Consider the following 23,069-nt stretch of genomic DNA (forward strand, 5'->3'; position numbering starts at 1 on the left):
ACCCTACTTAAAACTTCTGTACCAAGGACTTCTCATGAGTTTAAGCCCCTTGTTGGGCAAGGAGCTAACTTAAAAAACAAAATCAAACAAAACTTTCAGTCCCACTTATCATTCTTCATCCTCCCCGACCATCTTTTAAAAATTTTCACCCACATACATTAACATAATTTAATGTGCTATGTAATTTATTTTGTATATTTTAAAGATTTTATTTATTTATTTGACAGACAGAGATTACAAGTAGGCAGAGCAGCAGGCAGGGAGAGGAGGAAGCAGGCTCTCCATGGAGCAGAGAGCCCGATGTGGGGCTCGATCTCAGGATCCTGGGATCATGACCTGAGCTGAAGGCAGAGGCTTTAACCCACTGAGCCACCCAGGCACTCCTGTAATTTATAGGAGCTATTGGTTCTCTTCTTGTTAGAACTTGAGTTCCATGTGAGGAGGTGTTGTTTTGTTCATGGCTGTGTCCTTTGTGCCTAGAATAGTGCCCGCTAGAATTTAAGCATTCAGCACATATTTGATGAACAAATATATGAATGATAGTCAACAATTGTGTGAAGAGGTGATGTTTATAGATACATCCTCTCTAAACTCTCAAGTAATGCTATTACTTAGGCCACAGTGTTATTTCCTTTATATAGTTAAGGAAACTCATGATGTTAAAGATAAGTCTCACCCCAAGAAATGATGATGCCAGGAAGTAAATCAGATAATTAAATAAAATAGAGCCCTCTTACAGTACATGATGCTTTTCCAGAGTCTGAATGACCTGGGAAATTTGGTGAGTAGTGAGATAGAACAGAGGAGAGTCTCTCAGCTCTAATGAACCAATCTCTCTCTCAGGTTCATGAGTAAAAGAGACAAAGGGTTTTTCTACCCCCAGGACAAAGGGATGGTATTTAATCCTAACCCACTTGGTATCACTCTATGTACCTTTGTGTTGCTTAACCTGGGACATATGTATCCCCAGGGAAGGTAGAAAAGAAAAAAAAAAGTCCAGAATAATCACTGATTATCAGAGTCACAGTACTCAGTATGGAAAGGTGAGGAGTACTCTAAAATTCCAGCTACGTGTTAGAAACAAATTCTGGGGGCACCTGGGTGGTTCAGTGGTTAAAGCCTCTGCCTTCAGCTCAGGTCATGATCCCAGAGTCCTGGGATAGAGCCCTGCATTGGGCTCCCTGCTTGTCAGGGAGCTTGCTTTCCACCCCTTGTCTCCCCTGCCTGCTTCTCTGCCTACTTGTGATCTTTGTCTGTCAAATAAATAAATAAATAATCTTTAAAAAGAATTAAAAAAGAAATATAAATTCAGATATGTTGTTCCTTGATTCCTTCACCAGCTGCTTACCTAGTATCAACTACTTGGGCACAACATATGTGAACATTCCATAAAGCCTCATGGAGTTTATATTCTACTGGAGAGACAGATTATACAGAGATGGGAAATTCAAAGTAATTTTTTTAAAATAATACAGGAAAGGTCATAAACTTACACAGTTTGCCTTGATAACTCTTGGGGAGTAACCCTCACCCACCCTTCGTACTCGAGGTATTTGGGAGAAAATATTGAGACTTATGGAATAGTACTGAATGTCAGGACCCAGCCCCAGAGACAGGAATTGGGTCACCTGCAGCCAGGAGAGTACACTTCATGCTTCTGCTTAAAAGCAGCACTTTTGGGGGTACGCTTGAGATCACAGGAATGCTGGTCCAGGGCATGTTAAAGGATACAGGACTGGTAATGGATATCCAAAGATAAAAGGGAGTCTGTGAGTCCAAAAATGAAATGTTGAGTGTTCCGTGTCCCTTTGTAGATGCAGTACACACATTAGCCCAGGATATGTTGTAAGGAGTCCTTAGAAAATGTATCTCTTTATTCTTTTAGCAATGTGTTTTCCTTTTTTAACTTGTTTTTTGTTGTTGTTTGTCCTGATGAACTCTTCTCCACTGAATGTAAGATACCAGATTGTAAGACATACCATTACTTCATTGGCTACGAAGAAAGAATAAAACAAATTATGTATGTAACGTATTGTCAGTTAGGAGACATTCTGAGTCGAGAGGTGTTAACATGTGAAAAAAATGTGAAACTTGGAACCATTGGATAGAATCAAATTTGGTTCTTAGATACGTCAAACTAATTGGGCTTTTCTTCTCCGAGCCAGGCTGTGTTGTGATTGTTCATTCTTATTATTTTATTTTAATTACCATAAATGAATATTACAGGATACTAAGGTTGTGGCCCAGATAATTCTCTGATCAAGGATGATTTGCATTTCCTTTCCATAACATAGAATTGGTGCTTTGGAGGGGTACCCACCAGTGACTGTGTGTGCATGCATATGAATTCTGGGTGCAGGACAGGATGCTTGAAGCTTAGGAGCTAGAGTCCCCACTGGGTGTGGTCTTGCCACTAGTTCTGGACAATGGAGTGAAAGCAGAGATAATGCACCTCACTTCTGAGCAGAGGTATCTAGGCATCTGTGTGTCTTCCTATGCTCTTTTCATGTTCCACAGCAAACTTAGAGACTGCGTATTGAATATGGTATCATAATGAAATAAGAGAATCTTGGATTCATGAACCATTCTTGGAGTACCTCCAATCAGGAATATTCTCATTGAGCATGGCTTGAGCCAGAAATCAACTTTTATTGTTAGCCTAACCTGACACAGGTCAGTTTGGGCCTTTCTTTATTTCTTATAAAATAGGCAGTGCTTGCCAAATAATATCAAACACTTCTTCCAAAACTCTGATGAAGATGGAAATTCCTCAACTGGTGGAATGATTATGGGTGCTGAGTTGACCTTGCTCAGGAGTAGAAATGCAAGTTGTTCCCCATCCCACTGTTGGCCGAGTCTCTACCACTGCAGCCAGGATGTAATTATTACTGTATTGTGGTAGAAATTGTGGGCCCAGTAGTTTCTCTTTTGTAATTAGAGACACTGTCTGCCTACTGGCAGGGGCACACAGAACTGAGATCTCTTCGACTAAGGTCAGTAGATCATAGTGTGTTAATCCTATAGGGAAAAGAAAATCATCTTTATAAGGCACTATCATTAATTCCCCAATCATAGCTAGGAACGTTTTTCAGGAAGACTTCTATAAAATATGTGTATTAAAGTCTCATGAAACACCGTCTGGGAAATTGTCATGAACTCTTTCTCTTACTCTTCATGTTGACCATCATGGGATTTTCTCTTTAGCAATAGGAAGAAAGGGGATCTGCTCTATCACACACGTATTACTCTATTCACTTAAGTGTTGTGTTTTAGTAACGGGGTCTCCTTATGAACATACGTTTGTTTCTTAAAAGGTGGAGTGTGTGTGTGTGTGTGTGTGTGTGTGTGTGTGTGTAGTGGGTGGCAGAGGTATGAAGCATGAGGTCTAGGCAATACAGAGCACTAGAATATTATTAACATGAGGTAATTTTCTTTGCATTTTAGAAGGATTGCTTTGATTTCAAGATAAGGGATGGATTAGAAGCGTTAAGACACTGGAAGAAATGAGTCTGGTCCCTAAGAGACCCGTTAATAGTGTATTCCACTAATCTAGGCCAAGGGGTATATTCAGTGGTAATGCTAATAGAAACGAAGAGTGACATTTTAGAGTTATTTTATAGATCCAACTCTCTAGAAAATGGTAGAATGTTTTATTTTTAAATATAGGTTTTATTTTTCATGTGTGGTGAAACCAATGGATCAAGAGATGATTGCCATTGAAAATAAGGTTTGTTATAGTTCCCAAGAGGGGGGCTGCACACCACCCCATGCAGAGCCACATGGGGAAGCACCAGCATCAGTCAGGAGGCAGAAGGAGCAAGCAGAAGGCATGAGCAGGAGGTTTTGTTGTAGTTTCTGTGGGAAAGGCAAGGAGATGTAGGGTAAGCAGGCTTAGAATTGGTTACTTTGAATAATTTCAGGAGGCTGTGGGGTCCAGAGACTTTCTCTAGGTTATCTAGTACCTGGTCCTTTGATGATTAGGGCAGAAGAATATTGCCTCCTAGACTATGAGTTTTGAATTGGTTCATTGGCACATGAGAAGTAAATCACAGGGCAAATCACTTGCTGTTTCTAAGGATTGGCTCGCCCTGGGAGGGGCAGTGATACTAGTCAGCTAGGCTAGAGGCCAAAACAATAAAAATACAGGAAATTAGAAAATATAGTTAATACACAGTTGATGAGAAAAATGAGGAAATCAAAGCAATTTCCAACTGGAATGACAATGTGGAAGTGAAATGCTATTAACTTCCCAGAGAACTAAACTTTATTGAGGACCTACTATGGCCTTTATATCATCACAATCCTCAAAGCAAAGCTTTGACAATGGGACGATTTTTAGCTTAATTTTACAGCTGTGTTGACGAGAACTGCAAGAGTTTGTGCTCAGTTCCCTAGGACATGCTCCCTCACAGCTTGATTTTAGGTATGTTGAGTCTGAGATTCCTGCAGAGTATCTTGGTAGAAGTATCTAGGACACAATGCCAGGAATATCCCCACTTTTACCTCTGTTCTTACTTAACAGAAACGTGCCTTCCACTTGCTACATCACAGCTACTGCTCTAAAACTTCACAAATACCAGCTTATTTAACCCCATATCAATACCTGGAGGTATTTATTATTATACCCATTTTATTCATATGTTTACTGATTACAATAGCTACCAATTTTTGGAAACACTGACAAAGCACACACTATGCTAACCACTTTATGTAAATTAAAGTTGATCAGGCAAAACAAATGTGATCATCTCCATTTCAAAGACCAGAAACCAAGGCTTAATGGCTTGCCTCATTTGACTACTATCACATGACTTGAATTTTACAACTTTCATAGATGTGAGTATCTGTTGTGATGAAAATCACTGTCCCATTTTGCAGAGGAGAAAGTAAGCATCAGTAGTAGCCATGGGGCCACAAGTTACCCAAGCTCAATTTGAATTTCAGTGTCTGTGATACTTCATTCCAATCTTTTCCCAATATCCCTGTGCTTTTCAAATGGTGGTTTACTAGAGCTGCACTTTCAATCAGTTTCAGAATCAGGAGTTTCTTCACAGGATTTCACAAGAGCGACCATTACTATGGGCTGAATTATATTCTCCTCAAAATCCCTACTGAAGTCCTCTAGTACCTCAGAACATGACTGTGTTTTGGGACTGGACCTTTAAAAATGTTTGCATTTTAGAAGGTAAAATGAAGTCATGCAGGTAGGTCATAATCCAAAATGGTTGTTGTCTATCTAAGAAGGGGAAATTTGGGCACAGATGCACAAGGGGGAGAGACCAAGTGAAGACAGCCACCTGCAAGCCAAGGGGAGAGCCTAATCAAGCCCACTGACACCCTGGTTTCAGCCTCCCAGCCTCCAGGATTTCATAAGCAAATGTCTTCCTTCAAGCCACCCAGCCCGCAGTAATTTGTCACGGCGGCCCTAAGAAACTAATACCCAGGGCGAGTTTCCACTACTAAAGCGAAACTGGAAAGCCACCATCCTGGATTGTTGCACAGGCCGTTGGACCGGTCTGACTGTTTTCCCAAGTTCACTAAAACCCTAAAACCGGGAGGTCAGATGACTTCCCGGGATCAAAGCCAACTTCCTCTTGCTCTTACTTGGACCACTGATCTGCAGACGTTTTGTTCTTCTTCTTGTAACTTCCTCTCCTGTGACTGGGGACATAAATATTAGAGAAACAAAAGCCCAGAATGCTAAGGTTGCCACTCTCACTTCCTCTTGCCCCTGAACCAGCAGCAGCACTGCTCTGAATATCTTAATCATCCTGGGGCACCCAGCGGGGCCGAGAGAAGGCGGCAGTGCCCCGGTGACCACCCCAGCAGGCGGATACAACGTGTCATGTTTCACAGAGCCACTTCTGGGCAAAGAAAATGCCAGAATGATGTCTCCTACCCGCCTGGCTGGGATGCTGATCCCAGCCATGGCCTTCCTCTCCTGCCTGAGAACCGAGAGCTGGGAGCCTTGTGTGCAGGTATGTGGCTCTGAGTCAGTTCTTCTCCTGGGAGATTTGCCTTGCTTCTGAAAAACTGCTCTCTGCCTAGAACTTCCCACTGTGGCTCCCTCCTAGCTGGCTAGTTTCATTTGCAACAAGGAGTCAAATTACCTGAAGGATTTGAAAGCTACAGGGACGGAAGAGTTCATGGTATATCGCACCAACATGCAGTCTGTGGATTCATGGCCCATTTAGGACTTTTAGGGCTAGTAGGGGCTTTACATCAGAGAGATCTACGTAAAATCACCGTTCTTTGACTTCTGGGCTGTGTGACCTTGAAGAAGTTATTAAACCTCTCTGAAGCCAGTTTTTACATCTATAGCAGACTTATAATAACACCTACTTTAGTAGAGAGTTGTAAGAGGTCTGCTTCTTGTCATTTCTTTCTGCTGGTGGATTATACTCTCAGCTTCAGGCACTTACTCTGCTCCTTTCAATCTTGGGAAGGTGTTTTGTTTTGTTTTGTTTTGCCTTTTGTCTCTTAATAGTGAAAACTTTCTAAGTGGAGTTCAGACTTTTAGATCTAGCCTTTTCATCAAAGGATGAAAAGAAATGAAATTGGAAAACAAAAGTGGAGAGAGAAAAAGAAAGAAAAAAGACGGAGAGAGAGAGAGACAAACAGAGAAGGGGGAAAAAGAGAGAGAGAGAACCATGTAAAACGACAGCTAATGTAATGGTTTCTTTCTTTGTGAAACACCAACTAACTTTTGCGTAATCTCATTCATTATGGATCTCTTTTGTTTTCCCCTGTGTGGACTTCACAAGTGCTTAGAAAGCCCATGGTAGGACCCCAAAACTGAGGGAATGTCCTGAGATTTAGTGTGTGGCCGGGTCAGAAACTCAGGAAAAGTATAACCAACCGAAGTCCTGAGCATGAGAGAACTGGTGAAAGAAGACACTTTAACATATAACAAAGATGAATTCGTCATCTCAAAGTCCTCCCTTCCTCCAACTCTCTGCCCAGAGCTCTGCTCATGGTCTTCTCTGTGTCCATCCTGCTGTTAGGTTAATGGGAATAGATCCTCTAATCAGTCACCCCCAGATAAAATCACACCTTCCCTTCCCCTCCAACCCATATTCTCAGTCTCCAAAACCTGTCCAACCCTGCCCATTCACTCAGTGTCATCCTAGGGTAGGTCCTCAGTCTCCCTTGCCTTGATTCTTGGACAGTTACTGGTCTCCTGCTTCTTGCTCTCCTTTCCACTCTAATTCATTCTGTACATTTTTGTTTGTTCTTTATTTGTTGTTGTTTTGCCCAAGGTCCAGTTCTAACAAATTGCCCTCTTAACAGCTTGTTATAACTTCTGCGTGCTATTAGGACAGTTTGCTACCTAAGGGCCTTTGCACTGACTATGTCCTCTGGCCAGAATGCTTTCCTCCTAGATCAGTGCTGCCCAAAGGTAATACCATGTAGATCACATGATCTTATTTAAACAATAAATGTAACTAAATTTAGCCAAATTTTTACTTACCTAAATTTTAGCTGTTTATTTATTTATTTCTGGAAGTTAATAATTGTTACTGTATTTACTGACTATTCCGATGTCTTTTTTTCTCCCCTAGAGAAAGAGAAAGAGAGAGCATGCCTGTCTGTGAGTGAAGGGAGAGGGGCAGAGGGAAAGGGAGAGAATCCCAAGCAGACTGTGCTGAGTGTAGAACCTGTCAGGGGGCTTGTTTCGCAACCCTGAGATGAAAACCCGAGCCAGATTAAGAGCCAGGCACTTAACTGAATGAGGCACCCAGGTGCCCCCGTTCTAATGTCTTTATAAGTTTTGGGGTTTTTTTTAATTTAAATTCAATTAGCCAACATATAGTACATCATTAGTTTCAGATGTAGTGTTCAATAAGTCATCAGTTAAACATAGCTTTAAATTTTCTGGTAATCACATTGAAAAACTGAAATTGGTAAATCTAATTTTAATATTTTTATTTAACCCAGTATATTCAAAATATTATTTGAAAATGTAATATATACTAAACTATTAATAAAATACTTCACATTCTTTCTTTGGTACTGAGTGTTTGCGATTTAATATGTATTTTACAGTTTCCCTGTCTCTCAGCTTGGACTAAATGTCTCATGCTCAATAGCCATGTGTGGCTAGATGCCACCATTTTGGGCAGTCTTAGATTTCTTCATGACTTAATCTCTCACTTCACACTTGATCTTAGCCAAAAGGCCGAGAAGTGATAAATCCCTCACTTCATTTATATTTCTGCCTAAATGTCACCTCCTTTTGGAAGTAGTCCTTGATCAACTAATGTAGAACTTGCCAACCCCCATATTTCCTTCTAATCTCTAAATGCTTTATTTTTTATAGCATATTATTAAACATATTTTGTGTATTTGTTCATTTGTCCTTCCTTTTGAAATAGGATCTATAAGTGAACAACACCATTGCTGATTTTTATTTACCTCTATATCCCAGTGTTTTGTTCTGGTCTCAGCCTATCAGTAACCCATGTTGTGGCTGGACCAGCCCCCTTTGGTTCTTTATGATTGTAAGATACCCTTAAGAGATGACCATCAGGAAATTCTGAAAAACTGGAAGTTTATTACTCTGAGACCTGGAAGTTACACAGCACAAGCAGGGCCACCCAGCAATACTGAGGGTAAAGAGAAAAAGCTCTCAAGCATGTGAAGTTCTGTTGTTATTGGGGTTAAGGAGGGGGAACTAGGGTTTCCCTGGCTCCCTTTTATTGGTGAATTTAAAACATAAGAGCAAGGGTTGAGGAAGGGATGGTAGAAAGAAAGGGCAGGAAGAAGGCCAAGTGAGGAGAGGCGCCTGGCTCTTTTATCTAGTCATGTGGCTGGCATTGTGTTTCTTAGAGATAGCCCTCGTTGAAGTGGATGCTTCCCTTGTCAAAGCTTAAATCAGGCAGTTGCAGTACAAGAAAAGCCACCTGTGAAGGCTTACACTACACCCAGCACCTAGCACATCGTAGGTGCTCAACTTTCACACGTTGTATGATTAAAAGCATTGCCACAGGGCTCTGGCTTCCCCACGTACTTAGGTTTTACCACTCCTACTTCGTACCGGCTGCTCTGAGTTAGTTGCCATCTCTTCTTGCTTACACTGTTCTCTCCCTCTTCCTCTTTCCATGTATCCGAATCGTACTCATCCTTTAAGACTCACCTTGAAATCCTCTCTTTCTCAGAAGCCGTCTGTAATCCCTGGATCTGGAATTGATCTCTACCATATATGAGCTAGAGGAAATTGTTGTCCAGGCCTGGTTTATGGTCCTTTTCAGTAATGTGAGTCCTGTTCCTACCTCAACTCTTCCTCTGATTGTGAGATCGCTGAAGTCTGGAGCCATATCACATGGGTCATGGGTGGGTCATGGCACTGTCCACAGCACTTAGAGAAAATGGCTACAATTTGAAGATTTAAGCAAACCTTCATTCAATCCGTTATTAATTCATTTATTCAATAAATAGTAAGCATTAACCATTTTCCAGGTACAATTCTGAGTGCTAGAGCCATAGCAGAGAGCAAGAAAACCAAAGCTTACACCCTAATGAGGGAAATGAACAACACACATGGAAAAATCACACAGATAATTTATGATAGATGGTGATGCACTGTGCGGAGGGATTTGGAAGGGAGTAAAGAAAGGAAGCCTTGGGGCGCCTGGGTGGCTCAGTTGCTTAAGCCTCTGCCTTCGGCTCAGGTCATGATCTCAGGGTCCTGGGATCGAGCCTCACATCGGGTTCTCTGCTCAGCTGAGAGTCTGCTTCCCCCCCGCTCTCTAATTGTCTCTCTGTCTACTTGTGGTTTCTCTCTCTGTCAAATAAATAAATAAATAAATAAATAAATCTTCAAGAAAAAACAAAAAACAAAAAACGGAAGGAAGCCTGTCACCATCTGCAAATACACAGCATGCAGTATGGTCTGGGAGGCTCCTATAAGGGACAGCATTTCAGGAGACATGCCAATGAAGCAAAGAGTTGCACATGTGACCTGTGATACTTTATGCATATTACTTCTTCTCTCTGAATTCTTCTTTAAAAGGTTTATTTGAAAAGACATACAAATGGCTATTAGACACATGAAAAAATGTTCATCATCACTAGCCATTAAGGAGATTCAAATTAAAACCACATTGAGAGATACCACCTTACACCAGTTAGAATGGCCAAAATTAGCAAGACAGGAAACAACGTATTTTGGAGAAGATGTGGAGAAAGGGGAACCTTCTTACACTGTTGGTGGGAATGCAAGTTGGTGCAGCCACTTTGGAGAACAGTGTGGAGATTCCTCAAGAAATTAACAATATGACCTATGACCCTGCAATTGCACTACTGGGTATTTACCCCAAAGATACAGATGTAGTGAAAAGAAGGGCAATCTGTACCCTAATGTTTATAGCAGCAATGGCCACGGTCCCCAAACTGTGGTAAAGAACCAAGATGCCCTTCAACGGACGAATGGATAAGGAAGATGTGGTCCATATACACTATGGAGTATTATGCCTCCATCAGAAAGGATGAATACCCAACTTTTGTAGCAACATGGACGGGACTGGAAGAGATTATGCTGAGTGAAATAAGTCAAGCAGAGAGAGTCAATTATCATATGGTTTCACTTATTTGTGGAGCATAACAAATAGCATGGAGGACATGGGGAGATGGAGAGGAGAAGAGAGTTGAGGGAAATTGGAAGGGGAGGTGAACCATGAGAGACTATGGACTCTGAAAAACAATCTGAGGGGTTTGAAGTGGCGGGGGGGGGGAAGGTAGGGGGAGCCAGGTGGTGGGTATTAAGGAGGGCATGGATTACATGGAGCTCTGTGTGGTGCAAAAACAATGAATACTGTTACGCTGAAAAGATATATAAAAAAAAGAGGTTTGTTTGACTATTAAAGTATATAACATATAAGAAATAAACATGCCCACATGTGGCAGGGGGTTAATAATAACAGCTAATAATAAATGTTAACATTTATTGATCATTTTCACTTTAATAGGCATCGAGATAATCTTTTAAATACCTTATTTCATTTAATCCTTTTAACAGATTCTATTTTTTTTAATTTTTTAAAGATTTTATTTATTTATTTGACAGAGATCACAAGTAGGCAGAGAGGCAGGCAGAGAGAGGGAGAAGCAGGTTCCCCGCCGAGCAGAGAGCCCAATGTGAGGCTCGATTCTAGGACCTGGGATCATGACCTGAGCTGAAGGCAGAGGCTTTAACCCACTGAGCCACCCAGGTGCTCCTTGGGTTTAAACACAAAACCAAAGTTAAATAGTTTAAGGAAGAAATTTTGTTAAAGCCATCAGAGAATTCATAAATTAAATGTGAGGTTAGAGTAAGCGCTTACAAAGAATTTGGGAAAGTATAATGGAAATGAACACATGAACCAAAGGAGCATAAACCATTCGACTTTGTTTACTAGGTTTCACCATTGGAATCCACACATCCTAAGGATTTTTCCCCATTTCTGTATCACCTTCTCAAAGATCAATGAGTCAAGGGAGAGAATGTCAATGGCAAAAATTGAGCTATGATTGAGATGTGGACACCTTAACTGGTAGTCTTCCCAGGGCTGTATACAACTGTGGGGTTCTTAGGGAAAAACACTTTGCCCCAAATCACATGGAAGAACTGGGTGAAATGCAGGACTTTTGACTCCAAAGCCTCAGCTCTTTACTACTTCATTCCATTGACTCCCTCTAAATGCTACCATCGTGATAGTAGAGGTTAGAAAACCAGGGACATAGTAGGTGCTCCCTGTTCCAAATCTGGTGTAAGAGATTATAGAAGTATAAAGTGAGTGAACGGATGAATGAATGGATGGGTGGATGGATGGATATATGGATGGACAACTGGATGATGGATGGATGATTGGATGACAGATGGGTGGATGGACAGATGAATGGCTGGATGACAGATGGGTAGATTGTTGGATGATCAGAGGATGGATGGATGGATGGATGGCCCCTGTGCTTATACTGGAGGTCTCCAAGGTTCTGGCCTAGGAGAGGAGAGTGGAAAAGGCAGTTAAGTTGCATGAATTCAGACACTGTATTTAATATGTGATCATTGCAGGTGGTTCCTAACATTACTTACAAATGCACGGAGCTGAATCTCAACAAAATTCCCAACAACATTCCTACATCAACCAAGAAACTGGACCTGAGCTTTAATCCCCTGAGGCATTTAGGCAACCATAGCTTCTCCAACTTCCCCGAACTACAGGTGTTGGATTTATCCAGGTAATGAATGAGATTTTACACATTGCCCAAGGTAAAATGCTCACTGTTCTATCACTTCATTCTTATGTCAGGAGTCTCATCTTTATTCACTTATTCATTCAACAGATAACTTACTTGCTGTATAACTTCAGGTGAGCCACCTTCCTTCTCCTGATCTCATTGCCTTATCTGTGAAATGAGCAGCTGGATGAAAAAGTTTTTAAGGACAGTTCTACTTTTTGATATAGTTTAAGTCAAGGGAGAAAGTTGACTCAAACTCTTTCACTAGCAGATGATTACTAACTACTTCCTATATATTATACAGTCTGCTAGGAAACAAGAGTATGTTGATATAAACACTTCAGCTATTAAGCTATTAAGGTGGGCATACACACCTGAAAGAAGTAACCTGTTACAATCCTGAGCATGGTGCTAATCACATAGTGGGCATGCAATAAATGTTACTTAATTCTGATGCTGGATTTTGAACCTGAGATAGGATGGCAATATAGACCAGTTAAGTGATAAGCTGTGCACAAACTAGAGGCAACATATTGTGTTGTTCAGAAAAGGGGGCTTCTCTGCAGTGGGTAGTGAAGACAGATGTCGTGAACTGAGTGGGATTCAAATATGTCTAGAATATTAAAAGTGGGATAGAGGATAGGGAAAGAAGATATAAGTAATCCAAGGAGGATGATGACAAGATCAAAGGAAAATATCTATTGTGAGAAAGAGCAGTGACTAAGATTTTCTTTTCTGATGCAGGGAAATTTATCATTTATTAGGGCAGGTGAAAGTATTATCATTATTTTGGGGGGTAATTGAATCCTAAAACTATTATCATCATTAGGCCCATATTTTAATAAACTATACTAGATAATGAATCATATTCTCTGTAAGAGTTTGTGGGAAATGCAGAAGCATTTTATATATGACTTTTTATTATAGAAACATGTATTAAATTCTAAGATCATAGCATGAAAATCCTCTTTATAGTGGGTATTTCTGTAGAAAGAAGAGTGGGCATTTGATGTCTTGTACTCTAACTTGGAAACTGACAGAGTATGTAACAAAGGAGGAATAGAGCATTTTAAAGCCAGTGGGATAAGGCATAGAGCTCTATGGGGGTCAGAAGACCCAAGCTGGGCCCTCCTCTACCATTTACATCTGTGTGGACTGAGGCATGTGACTTCATCTCTCTGAGTGTCAGTTCTCATATCTGTGAAGCAGAAAGGGTGAAACTTACCCCACAGGGATAAATGTGATAATGAATATTAGCATGTATATGTATTAAGAACCTTACAGAGTTTATAAGAATAAAAATATTATTATAGCACTTCATTAGTTTCTAAATTTCAGTTTTCTGAGTAAGAACTTTGTCAAGGACTATAGTTAAGATACACAAATCATTCCTCACCCTTTTTAAAACAAGAAGTAGTTTCTCATCAAACAATATCCCTTATAATTCATCTTTGATCCATACCTACACAAGGAACTTCCCTCAGAGGCCTTAACGATGTGCCTGGAGAGAGGACAGGTCCCTTTCTGGTTAACCAGGAGGATATCCTGGCTTCAGACAGGAACAAACATAGTACCAAAGATATCCCTTCCTTTTTGTATTCCTTCACAATGTTCACATATAGTAACTCAGCTAGTCCCCTAGACAGCCTTTCATTCCTATGGAAACCTATTGACATATTTGTTTTCTTTTGTAGATGAAGAAACTGAGGCTCAGAGAGTTTTAGTAATTTATCTACATTCATGCTCTACATTTTTTGAAGTTTGTTGGCAGCAGAGATCCATATTTGCATCTCCTCCTTCCAAAGTTAAATGTTCTCTTCATCTTCATGCTCTACTCCTCCAAAGTGATGAGCTCCCTTTGATGAGACAGAGACACAGCAAGACTCCTCCAGTCTTGCCTAATACCTAAGATTACAGGTTATACAACTCTAGACTGGAAAGCAACGTGAGAAATAATCGAGTTTAGCTCCCTCATTTAGAAAGGGGATAACTGAGATCCACAGAGGTATGAGAAGATCGCAGAGACACCAGAACTGAGATGTCTTGCCCCCTTTTCCAATGTTCTACCTGTGACACCCACCACCCTCTATCAAGCTGCCAGTCAATAAAAGCTTGGGTCAAAATGCTTTTTATTACCCCTGACCCTCATGGAGGGGATAGGACAAGTAGAGAAATTGTAAATGTAAATCAAGTTGGACTAGGAAATAACTCATTTGCAAATGCTAACTGGCATGTATCTATAGTGCTAGCAAGAGGCTTGCCATTTGTTGGCTGGGTAAGAGCCTTGTCTCTACGACACTTCCATGAATATTGTATAGACCATAGCTGCCATTTCTCTTGGGGCAAAATTCACAATGCTTTTCCAATCGGTAAGCCTCTGCTTTGTATCCTTCTTTCTCCACAACCTCATCTCACACACCCTCCACCCTACTCTGTACACCAGACACAGAAGTTTCTCATGGTTCCTCCATGCATCATGGCTGTCACCTACTCAGGGCTTTTGTATCTGCTCTTCATCTCACTTTCTTTTCTTGGTAATTCCTACTCATCCTTCAGATTTGAACTGATGTGCTCTCAGAGAGGTCTGCTTTGATCTCCCTTGTCTAGGTCCATTTCTTTAACCTAAGGTTTCAGAGTACACATTCCTTTTCTTCCACTGAACTCACTTCTACCGACTGTTGCTAACATTTACCTATAACTACAACTACAAATATATAGCTAACATATATGGAGAGCTTTGCATAAACCTTGAGGGTATTTGTGACCTTGTGTGTAATTTTTTTACATCCTTGAAATAGACATTTATCAGTCATTTTTCATGCCTAAGATCTAATGGCTATCTTCATCATCTGTACCAATCTGAGGGATAATCACAATTACATGTGGCAGGAAATGGCTGAAGTTAACCCAAGGCAGTTACATACTCTACGAGCCATACAGTCTTCATGTGCCCCAATTATTGATCTTTAACTGATTTCCTTCTGAGGGATGTCCTGTCTCTTCTTAGCATGTGTGCCTTGTATGACAAAAAGAGTTTGTCATTGTGTCCAGTACGGAAATACTGAATCCGTGAGGCTTCTTATCTGCTCATGTCATCATCTGTCCTGCTTCATGTCTCTGTCAATGAATATTCATATGTCATGTCACATCTCTGTGAAGAGCTAGAAGATTGGTATGGTTATTCCTTTTTGACTTTTAATTCAGCAGAAATATTATATAATCTGTATCTCTTTTCCCTATAGGTGTGAAATTGAGACCATCGAAAATGACACGTATCAGGGCCTAAACCACCTCTCCATCTTGATATTGACAGGAAACCCTATCCAGAAGTTTTCCACAGCAGTCTTTTCTGGACTCTCAAGTTTACAGACTCTGGTGGCCGTGGAGACAAACCTACAGTCTCTAGAGGACCTTCCCATTGAATATCTCAAAAACTTGAAGGTGCTTAACGTGGCTCACAATCTTATCCGCTCCTTCAAGTTACCTGAATATTTTTCTAACATGACCAACCTGGAGTACTTGGATCTTTCCAATAACAAGATCAAAGTTATTTATCATAGTGACTTGCAGGTTCTACATCAAATGCCTCTACTCAACCTTTCTTTAGACTTGTCCCTGAACCCTTTATCCTTTATCCAACCAGGTGCCTTTAAAGAAATTAAACTGCATGAACTGACTTTGAGAAGTAATTTTGATAGTACAGATGTAATGAAAACTTGTATTCAAGGTCTGGCTGGTTTAAAGATCCATCACTTGGTTCTGGGAGAATTTAAAAATGAAAGGAACTTGGAAAGCTTTGACGAATATCTCCTGGAGGGACTGTGCAATGTGACCATTGAAAAATTCCGGATAGCATTCTTTGATGAGTTCTCAGAGGATATCACTGACTTATTTAATTGTTTGGCAAATGTTTCTACAATTTCCCTGGTGCATCTGTTTTTAAAGAGACCACGATACCTTCCTAAAAATCTCAGATGGCAACGGCTGGAAATGGTTAACTGTGAATTTGAAGAATTTCCCAAATGGGAGCTGGACTCTCTCAAGGAGTTTGTTTTCACTGCCAACAAAGGCGTGAGCACTTTTACTCAGATGAAGCTGGAAAGTCTTGAGTTTCTAGATCTCAGTAGAAATGACCTGAGTTTCAAGGGTTGCTGTTCTTACACTGACTTGGGGACAACCAGACTGAAGCATTTAGATCTGAGCTTCAATGATATTATTACCATGAGTTCTAACTTCTTGGGCTTAGAACAGCTAGAATATCTAGATTTCCAGCATTCCACCCTGAAACAGGGCAGTGACTTTTCAGTATTCCTATCCCTCAGAAACCTCCGTTACCTTGATATTTCTTATACTCACACCCAAGTTGTCTTCAAAGGCATTTTTGATGGCTTGGTCAGCCTCCAAGTCTTGAAAATGGCTGGCAATTCTTTTCAGGACAACTTTCTTCCAAATATTTTCAAAGACCTGACGAACTTGACCATTCTAGACCTCTCTAAGTGTCAGCTGGAAGGGGTGTCCCAGACAGCATTTGGCTCGCTTCCTAAACTTCAGTTGATAAATATGAGTCACAACAACCTCTTGTCATTGGATACACTCCCTTATGAGCCTCTCCCCTCTCTCCAAATTCTGGATTGCAGTTTTAATCGAATAGTGGCCTCCACAGAGCAAGTACGACAGCATTTCCCAAGTAATCTAGTTTCCTTAAATCTTACTCGGAATGACTTTGCTTGTGTTTGTGAACACCAGAATTTCCTACAGTGGGTCAAGGACCACAGGCAGCTCTTGGTGAAAGTGGAAGAAATGGTGTGTACCAAACCTTTAGACATGCAGGACACGCCCCTGCTGAGTTTTAGGAATGCCACCTGTCAGAGGAGCAAGACTATCATAACTGTGTCGGTGTTCACTGTACTCATGGTTTCCTTGATAGCAGTTTTGGTGTATAAGTTCTATTTCCACCTGATGCTTCTTGCTGGTTGCAAAAAGTACAGCAGAGGTGAAAGCACCTACGATGCCTTCGTTATCTACTCAAGCCAGGATGAAGACTGGGTGAGGAATGAACTGGTAAAGAACTTGGAGGAGGGGGTGCCTCCCTTTCAGCTCTGCCTTCACTACAGAGACTTTATCCCTGGTGTGGCCATCGCCGCCAATATCATCCAGGAAGGGTTCCACAAAAGCCGGAAGGTTATCGTTGTGGTGTCCCAACACTTCATCCAGAGCCGATGGTGCATCTTTGAGTATGAGATTGCCCAGACCTGGCAGTTTCTTAGCAGTCGTGCCGGCATCATCTTCATTGTCCTGCAGAAGGTGGAGAAGTCCGTGCTGCGGCAGCAGGTGGAGCTGTATCGCCTCCTCAGCAGGAACACTTACCTGGAGTGGGAAGACAGTGTGCTGGGCCGGCATATCTTCTGGAGACGACTCCGAAAAGCCTTGCTGGATGGTAAACCATGGAGTCCAGAAGAAACGGCGGATGCAGAAAACAACTAGCATGAAATGGTAACCTCTGCCTGGGGAGGAAAATCTCCCATGGGGCTCTGTGCCCAGCTGGACCCAGGACTTGTTCAGTTAATGAGTACTAAATGCTGCGATGTCCCTGGCATTATGCTAGGGGCTGATGATTCAGTGGTGCATGAAGTTTACAGGACTGCTGACCTCATGGAGTTTAGTGCAGAGGGAATAATAGTGTGCTAAATCACATACCTCTACGTGCATGCTTCCACCAGATCAGCTCAGGAGTCCATGGCATGGAAAGTCAACTCAATTCTTATCCCATTAAACTCAATTAGATCTAAGAGATGGGGCCCCAGAGAGATCAGGAAAAGATGCAATTCTTCACCTGGGTTTTTGGAATGGAAACTACCTCATGTTTTACATGCTAGCTCTCTTAAAGATGTTTGAGCAGTTTTAACTGAACAAGGTCTTTGCTCACCTTTCCCTCTTCTACTGAATGCAACTTAAATTCCACTCAACTCAGAAGCCTCCTTATTCAGACCCCTTTGCCTCCACTTGAAGTGGGTTTCTTTACAAAGGTCAAAGTCTAGTTACTGATTCCCAAGGAAATCTGATTAACACATATCCACAAACATCCTGGCCGTTCTTTAGTATGTTCTATTTATCAACGAATCGTGCCTGGTGCATTTTTGTTTTTACAAAATCCAGTTCTCATTTTTCATGTTTCCTCTATAAACTCTTATCATAAATAAGACTGTTAGAGACATGCTGGAAATTTCCATATTTAAGCACTATCATTCAAGCAAATATGTAAAATACACTCCATCACTTTGTCACTTGATGTCACTCTAAAAGTTATTTCCTACTAGGTTATGACTGTCATGAAGGAAACATTAAAATAATTTGGTGGAAAGTGGCACTTATTTTAATAGAGAGGGACAAATCCAAATTCCCAGTTCTGTAATAAGCAATTCGGGGCTAAGGGTATGCCAAGAAATAGGTTGTCCTGGAGGGCAGTTCTTAATGGTCCCAGAAACACAGGGCTGATACAGCTGGGATGACCACGCAACATGAAGCACAGCAGTCGCTTCTGCAGGAAATGAGTATTTGCTGATGGAACATTGACTTGTCCAGGGGATTATGAAATAGTTCAAGGTGGGAAGTGCACACTGCTGCTTCCTGTTGAGTACTACTCCCCATGACCACATTCAGGAAAGAGTAGATATTATCACTGAGAAAATAGTCTCACTGAGGTTAATGTGGTCATGTTAAGGGGAATTCTTAGAAGAACATACACCCTTCTTCTTCTGCAAGAACAATAAAGTAATCTGGAAAATATGGTTGTCAAAACTGAAAACATAAAACAGAACCCAGGAGTGTGTTTGTGGCTGTTTCAGATGCTGTTGGAGCATCACTGGAGTTGTTGAACATGCCTGGGTGTGCTTATAGGTCTTACATGGCAGTGAAAGTAGATCTGTGTCTCTGTGTGCATGCCACTATGTGTTGCTGTCTGTGTCTGTGTGTATGCAAGAGTGTGTGTGTCTGTGTGATCATGTCTGCATGGAACAGTGTGATTCTATTGCAAGGGGAATATGTGCATTTGATGTTTGAGATAGTTTCTCTACTCCTGTGTTTGTATGTGATTGCTTATATACAACACCTGTGTTAGATTTGCGCATGCCCGAAGCCGTGTGTTTTTGTGTGTACCCAAGCTATCATGAGTGTGCTTCTGTTCATATTTGAGTGCGGGTTCTGCAGATGTGTGTTAGTTAAAGCAAATATCCAAGACCCCAAGGAGGAAAATCAAAATGAAGCTGAAATGTTTCTTGTATACAAGGTTGATGCTGGCCTCCTTCCTATCAGTCCCCTCTCCCAGATGGGGATTCTGAAAATTGCAGGTGAAGCCGATAAGGAGGGAAAGAAACAATAGGATGGAAACATAAGGGGAGGAAAGAGGAAAGTCAGACCAGGAGCAGGTTCTTTGAAGCCATTTAAGTTCTCTGGATTAAAAGGAGACCAGAAGTGGAGTAGAGAGAAATTAATACTAATTAGAATGCCTTCAATTTGTGTAATACCCTACAACTTAGAGCATAGTCACACAATTATGACCACATCTGAATTTCTTATTATCTGGGGGAGGTAGCAAGTTAAGAATTAATTTCCCTATTTTACAGTCATGAAAACTGAAGCTGAAGGAAGTAAGTTTATTATCAATAGGCTGCAGTGTAAGTGAACGGCCGGGCCTGAACTTGGGCCCACAGCCTCCCTGGGGCAGCTCACTTTCCACCGCACCCCAGTGCTTCACGCTTTAAGTCAGTAAAACAGGAAGTGAAACCGCTGTAGTTCTCTGGGAGTCAACACTGGTCAAGAGTTTTTCACTGAAACCGCAAATCATTAGGCAAATACATATGCATATATATATGTAATATATATACGGAGTGATTTATTCATAACACTTTCCTTTGCATAAAAGGATGTGAGGGAGATTCAAACCAAGTATTCCTGGACAATAAGGGGACTTGACAAGAGGTAGAAGAGCTGGACAAAGGGCGACATAGAGGAAAGGAAGACACTAGGAGTAAACTTTAATACCGCGCTTTCCCATTCAGACTCCAGAGAGCTCCCCCAACCCACTAGTGTTTTGGATAGTCGGAGAGTGTGGCTTCTAGAGAAAGCCACAACTCAGACTTAACCATTTACCATGTCTGTTCGGGGCTTCACGTTTATGAGCGCCTCGCTAACTCCAGTATAAAATGGGGGTGGGCTATTACTCTCTGAACGGCTGTCAGTATTAAGCATGATTGCGTGTATAAGGGATACTATTTTTACGGAGGACTAATCCTCTGGGATTTCATAAACGGTGAACTGAACAAAATGTTGAGTGGCCTTCTCAAAACAAAAAACCAAAAAACCAACATGTTAGCAATTGCTGTTTTCCCAACCTGTGGGACCACACGAAGACTGCAATTAGTCCGTTTCTTTCTGACTCAGCTCCCACCCACAGGATTGTCAGAACCCCAGCCGCCTTTTGGACTTTGTTACCTCTCTAGAAATCACCAGCAGGTTCCTGGAGGGTCTTACACAAACACAGTCCTCCACAAGGATGATCTCCCTCTGTGAGGGGAAGGAGCATGTCCATTCATCCTTTGCTGCCCCAGCCCTGAGCTTGATGGTCTGCACAGAACAGACATCTGTTTACTTAAAGAATTCATGAGTGAGTGAAGACCCACCTCTACAGGGAGGCTGTCCTCTGTGCTCAAGGCCTTTAGGATCCAGACCACAGCTCTTTGCCGCACTTGCATTGTCTGGGGCTCTAGACTTCTACAGCTATTTCTTGTCTCTGCTGTCTCCATGAATGTTCTCAACCTCTTCCTCCACTCAGTTTCTTAACTCCCAAGTATTCCAAAAGTTACTTTGCAGAAGAAGGGAAGAGGACTTCTAATAGTTATCCTTCGTCGCTATTTTTAGGTCCTACTCTACCGTTTTATGTATGATATCTGATTTAAATTCACATACCACATTATTATTACCCATTAGGAAACAAAGACTCTGAGGCTATAAGTAACCTATTCAAAGTCACACAGCTGGTAAATGCACAGCTTGAATTTAAACCTAGTCTCTCTTCTATCAGCAGCCAATGCAGCTAGGTGGTTTCCCTGCCTTCCCTCCATTTATTATAGAGATTTTAGTATACTGTTCTTTATTTTTATTTTCTCTTCGTATGGCCAGAGCTCAATGCCAGAACCCAGAGATGAAGCTGAAACCAAAATATGGGTGTTGGTTTGAAGGCTGAACTTTATAAGAGATATCAAGCGGTCCATGAATAACCATTTTCTCACAATGGAGGACTAAGCCCTTCCCACTTCAACTCTCTTTTCCAACAGAGTGCACTCTTTTCCAAGATGTTCCCAGGATTTTCATGCAAACAGGTCCATCCAAATGTCCTTCCAGGTGGACCAACTGATTCTTATTTATACCAAGTACCCAACACCCTAAACTCAGGGATCCTTTCTGCCGATGATTTTAAATAAGGCTATTCCAAAGACACAGATATAGTGAAAAGAAGGGACACATGTATCCCAATGTTCATAGCAGCAGTGTCCGCAACAGCCAAACTGAGGAAGGAGCCAAGATATTCTTCAGCAGATGAATGGATAAAGAAGATGTGGTCAATACATACAATGGAATATTGCTCAGTCGTCAGAAAGGATGAATACCCACCATTTGCATTGACATGGATGGAACTGTAGGAGATTATGCTGAGTGAAATAAGTTAAGCAGAGAAATACAGTTATCATATGGTTTCACTCCTATGTGGAACATAAGGAATAGTGTGGAGGACCACAGGAAAAAGGAGGGAAAACCAAATAGGAAGAAATTAGAGAATGAGGCAAACCATGAAAGACTCTGGACTCTGGGGAAACAAACTGAGGGTTACAGAAGGGAGGGCGGGGGGAGCCTGGGATAACCAGGTGATAGGTCTTAAGGAGGGCACATGTTGCGATGGGCACTGGGTGTTATATGCAACCGATGAATCACTGAACATCACATTAAAAACTAATGATGTGCTATATGTTGACTAACTGAACTAAGTAACTAACGAACTAACTAACTAACTAAAGCTATTCCTTTCCATGTCTTCATTAAATGGCACCAGAAAGCAACTTGATATGGACCTGATATTCATCCTCTGAACTCATCAGCTTTAGCAATGTACCTTAACACAGGGTTTAAAGTGGACTGTCTGGAGGAGAAGCAACCTAGCATGAAACTTACACAGGGTTTCCTACTGGCACAATCACTCTCCTTCCTTTAGCTTGGGTAAATGAGAGGACCCAATCACTCAGAGTACAAGAGTGTGAATTTCATCCTACCACTTAAAATGCTAATAATCTATTTTGCTAATTGAAGATTAATACTGATGCTTTGAAAATCAGAAATGGCTGGAAAGTCTGACTTTTAATTTCTTCCCATGTAATATTCTAGCATTTGTTATTAAACATAGCAGGTGTAAGGGTTGCCTGGGTGGCTCAGTTGGTTAAGGCTCTGACTCTTGATCTTGGCTCAGGTCATGATCTCAGAGTCATGAGATCAAGCCCCGTATTATGGGCCTCCATGCTGCGCATGGAGTCTGTTTGAGATTCTTTCTTTCCCTCTCCTTCTGCCCCTCCACTCCCCCCAAATAAATAAATAAATGGGGTGCAGATTTTAAAAAATCTTATGTGGACTTCTATATAGAGGTGCCAGTCCAACAGATGTGTATGATGGATTTGGGTTTGGGTCCTGGTTCTGCCACACCTTCATAATCTAATTTTGAACAAGTTTCTTAAGCTAATTTTAGTTTATCTTGAGTAGCAAGGGTAACTATTTCCTATCCTACAAGGTTACTATGAAAGTACAATAAA

The 23,069-nt window shown here is 41.3% G+C and overlaps 1 protein-coding gene across 4 annotated transcripts; it reads left to right on the plus strand.

Annotated features, from left to right (window-relative positions):
* Nucleotides 1-5,620: 5,620 nt before the first annotated feature.
* TLR4 (toll like receptor 4) lies at nt 5,621-19,028 on the plus strand. 4 transcript variants are annotated; one of them, XM_013046611.2, is made up of 4 exons: nt 5,621-5,978; nt 9,159-9,255; nt 12,050-12,216; nt 15,459-19,028. In XM_013046611.2, exons 2-4 carry the CDS (start codon nt 9,238-9,240, stop codon nt 17,698-17,700), a joined length of 2,427 nt encoding a protein of 808 aa, XP_012902065.1. In that variant the 5' UTR covers nt 5,621-5,978; nt 9,159-9,237; the 3' UTR covers nt 17,701-19,028. The 4 variants fall into 4 exon arrangements, with proteins under 4 accessions (XP_012902065.1, XP_044938248.1, XP_004774125.1 ...); XM_004774068.3 differs by lacking the exon at nt 9,159-9,255 and having other exon boundaries at nt 5,623-5,978; XM_045082313.1 differs by lacking the exons at nt 9,159-9,255; nt 12,050-12,216.
* Nucleotides 19,029-23,069: the final 4,041 nt, after the last annotated feature.

This window comes from Mustela putorius, unplaced genomic scaffold (genome assembly GCF_011764305.1).
Source record: "Mustela putorius furo isolate JIRA1106 unplaced genomic scaffold, ASM1176430v1.1 tig00000596_pilon_pilon_pilon, whole genome shotgun sequence".
NCBI lineage: Eukaryota > Metazoa > Chordata > Mammalia > Carnivora > Mustelidae > Mustela > Mustela putorius.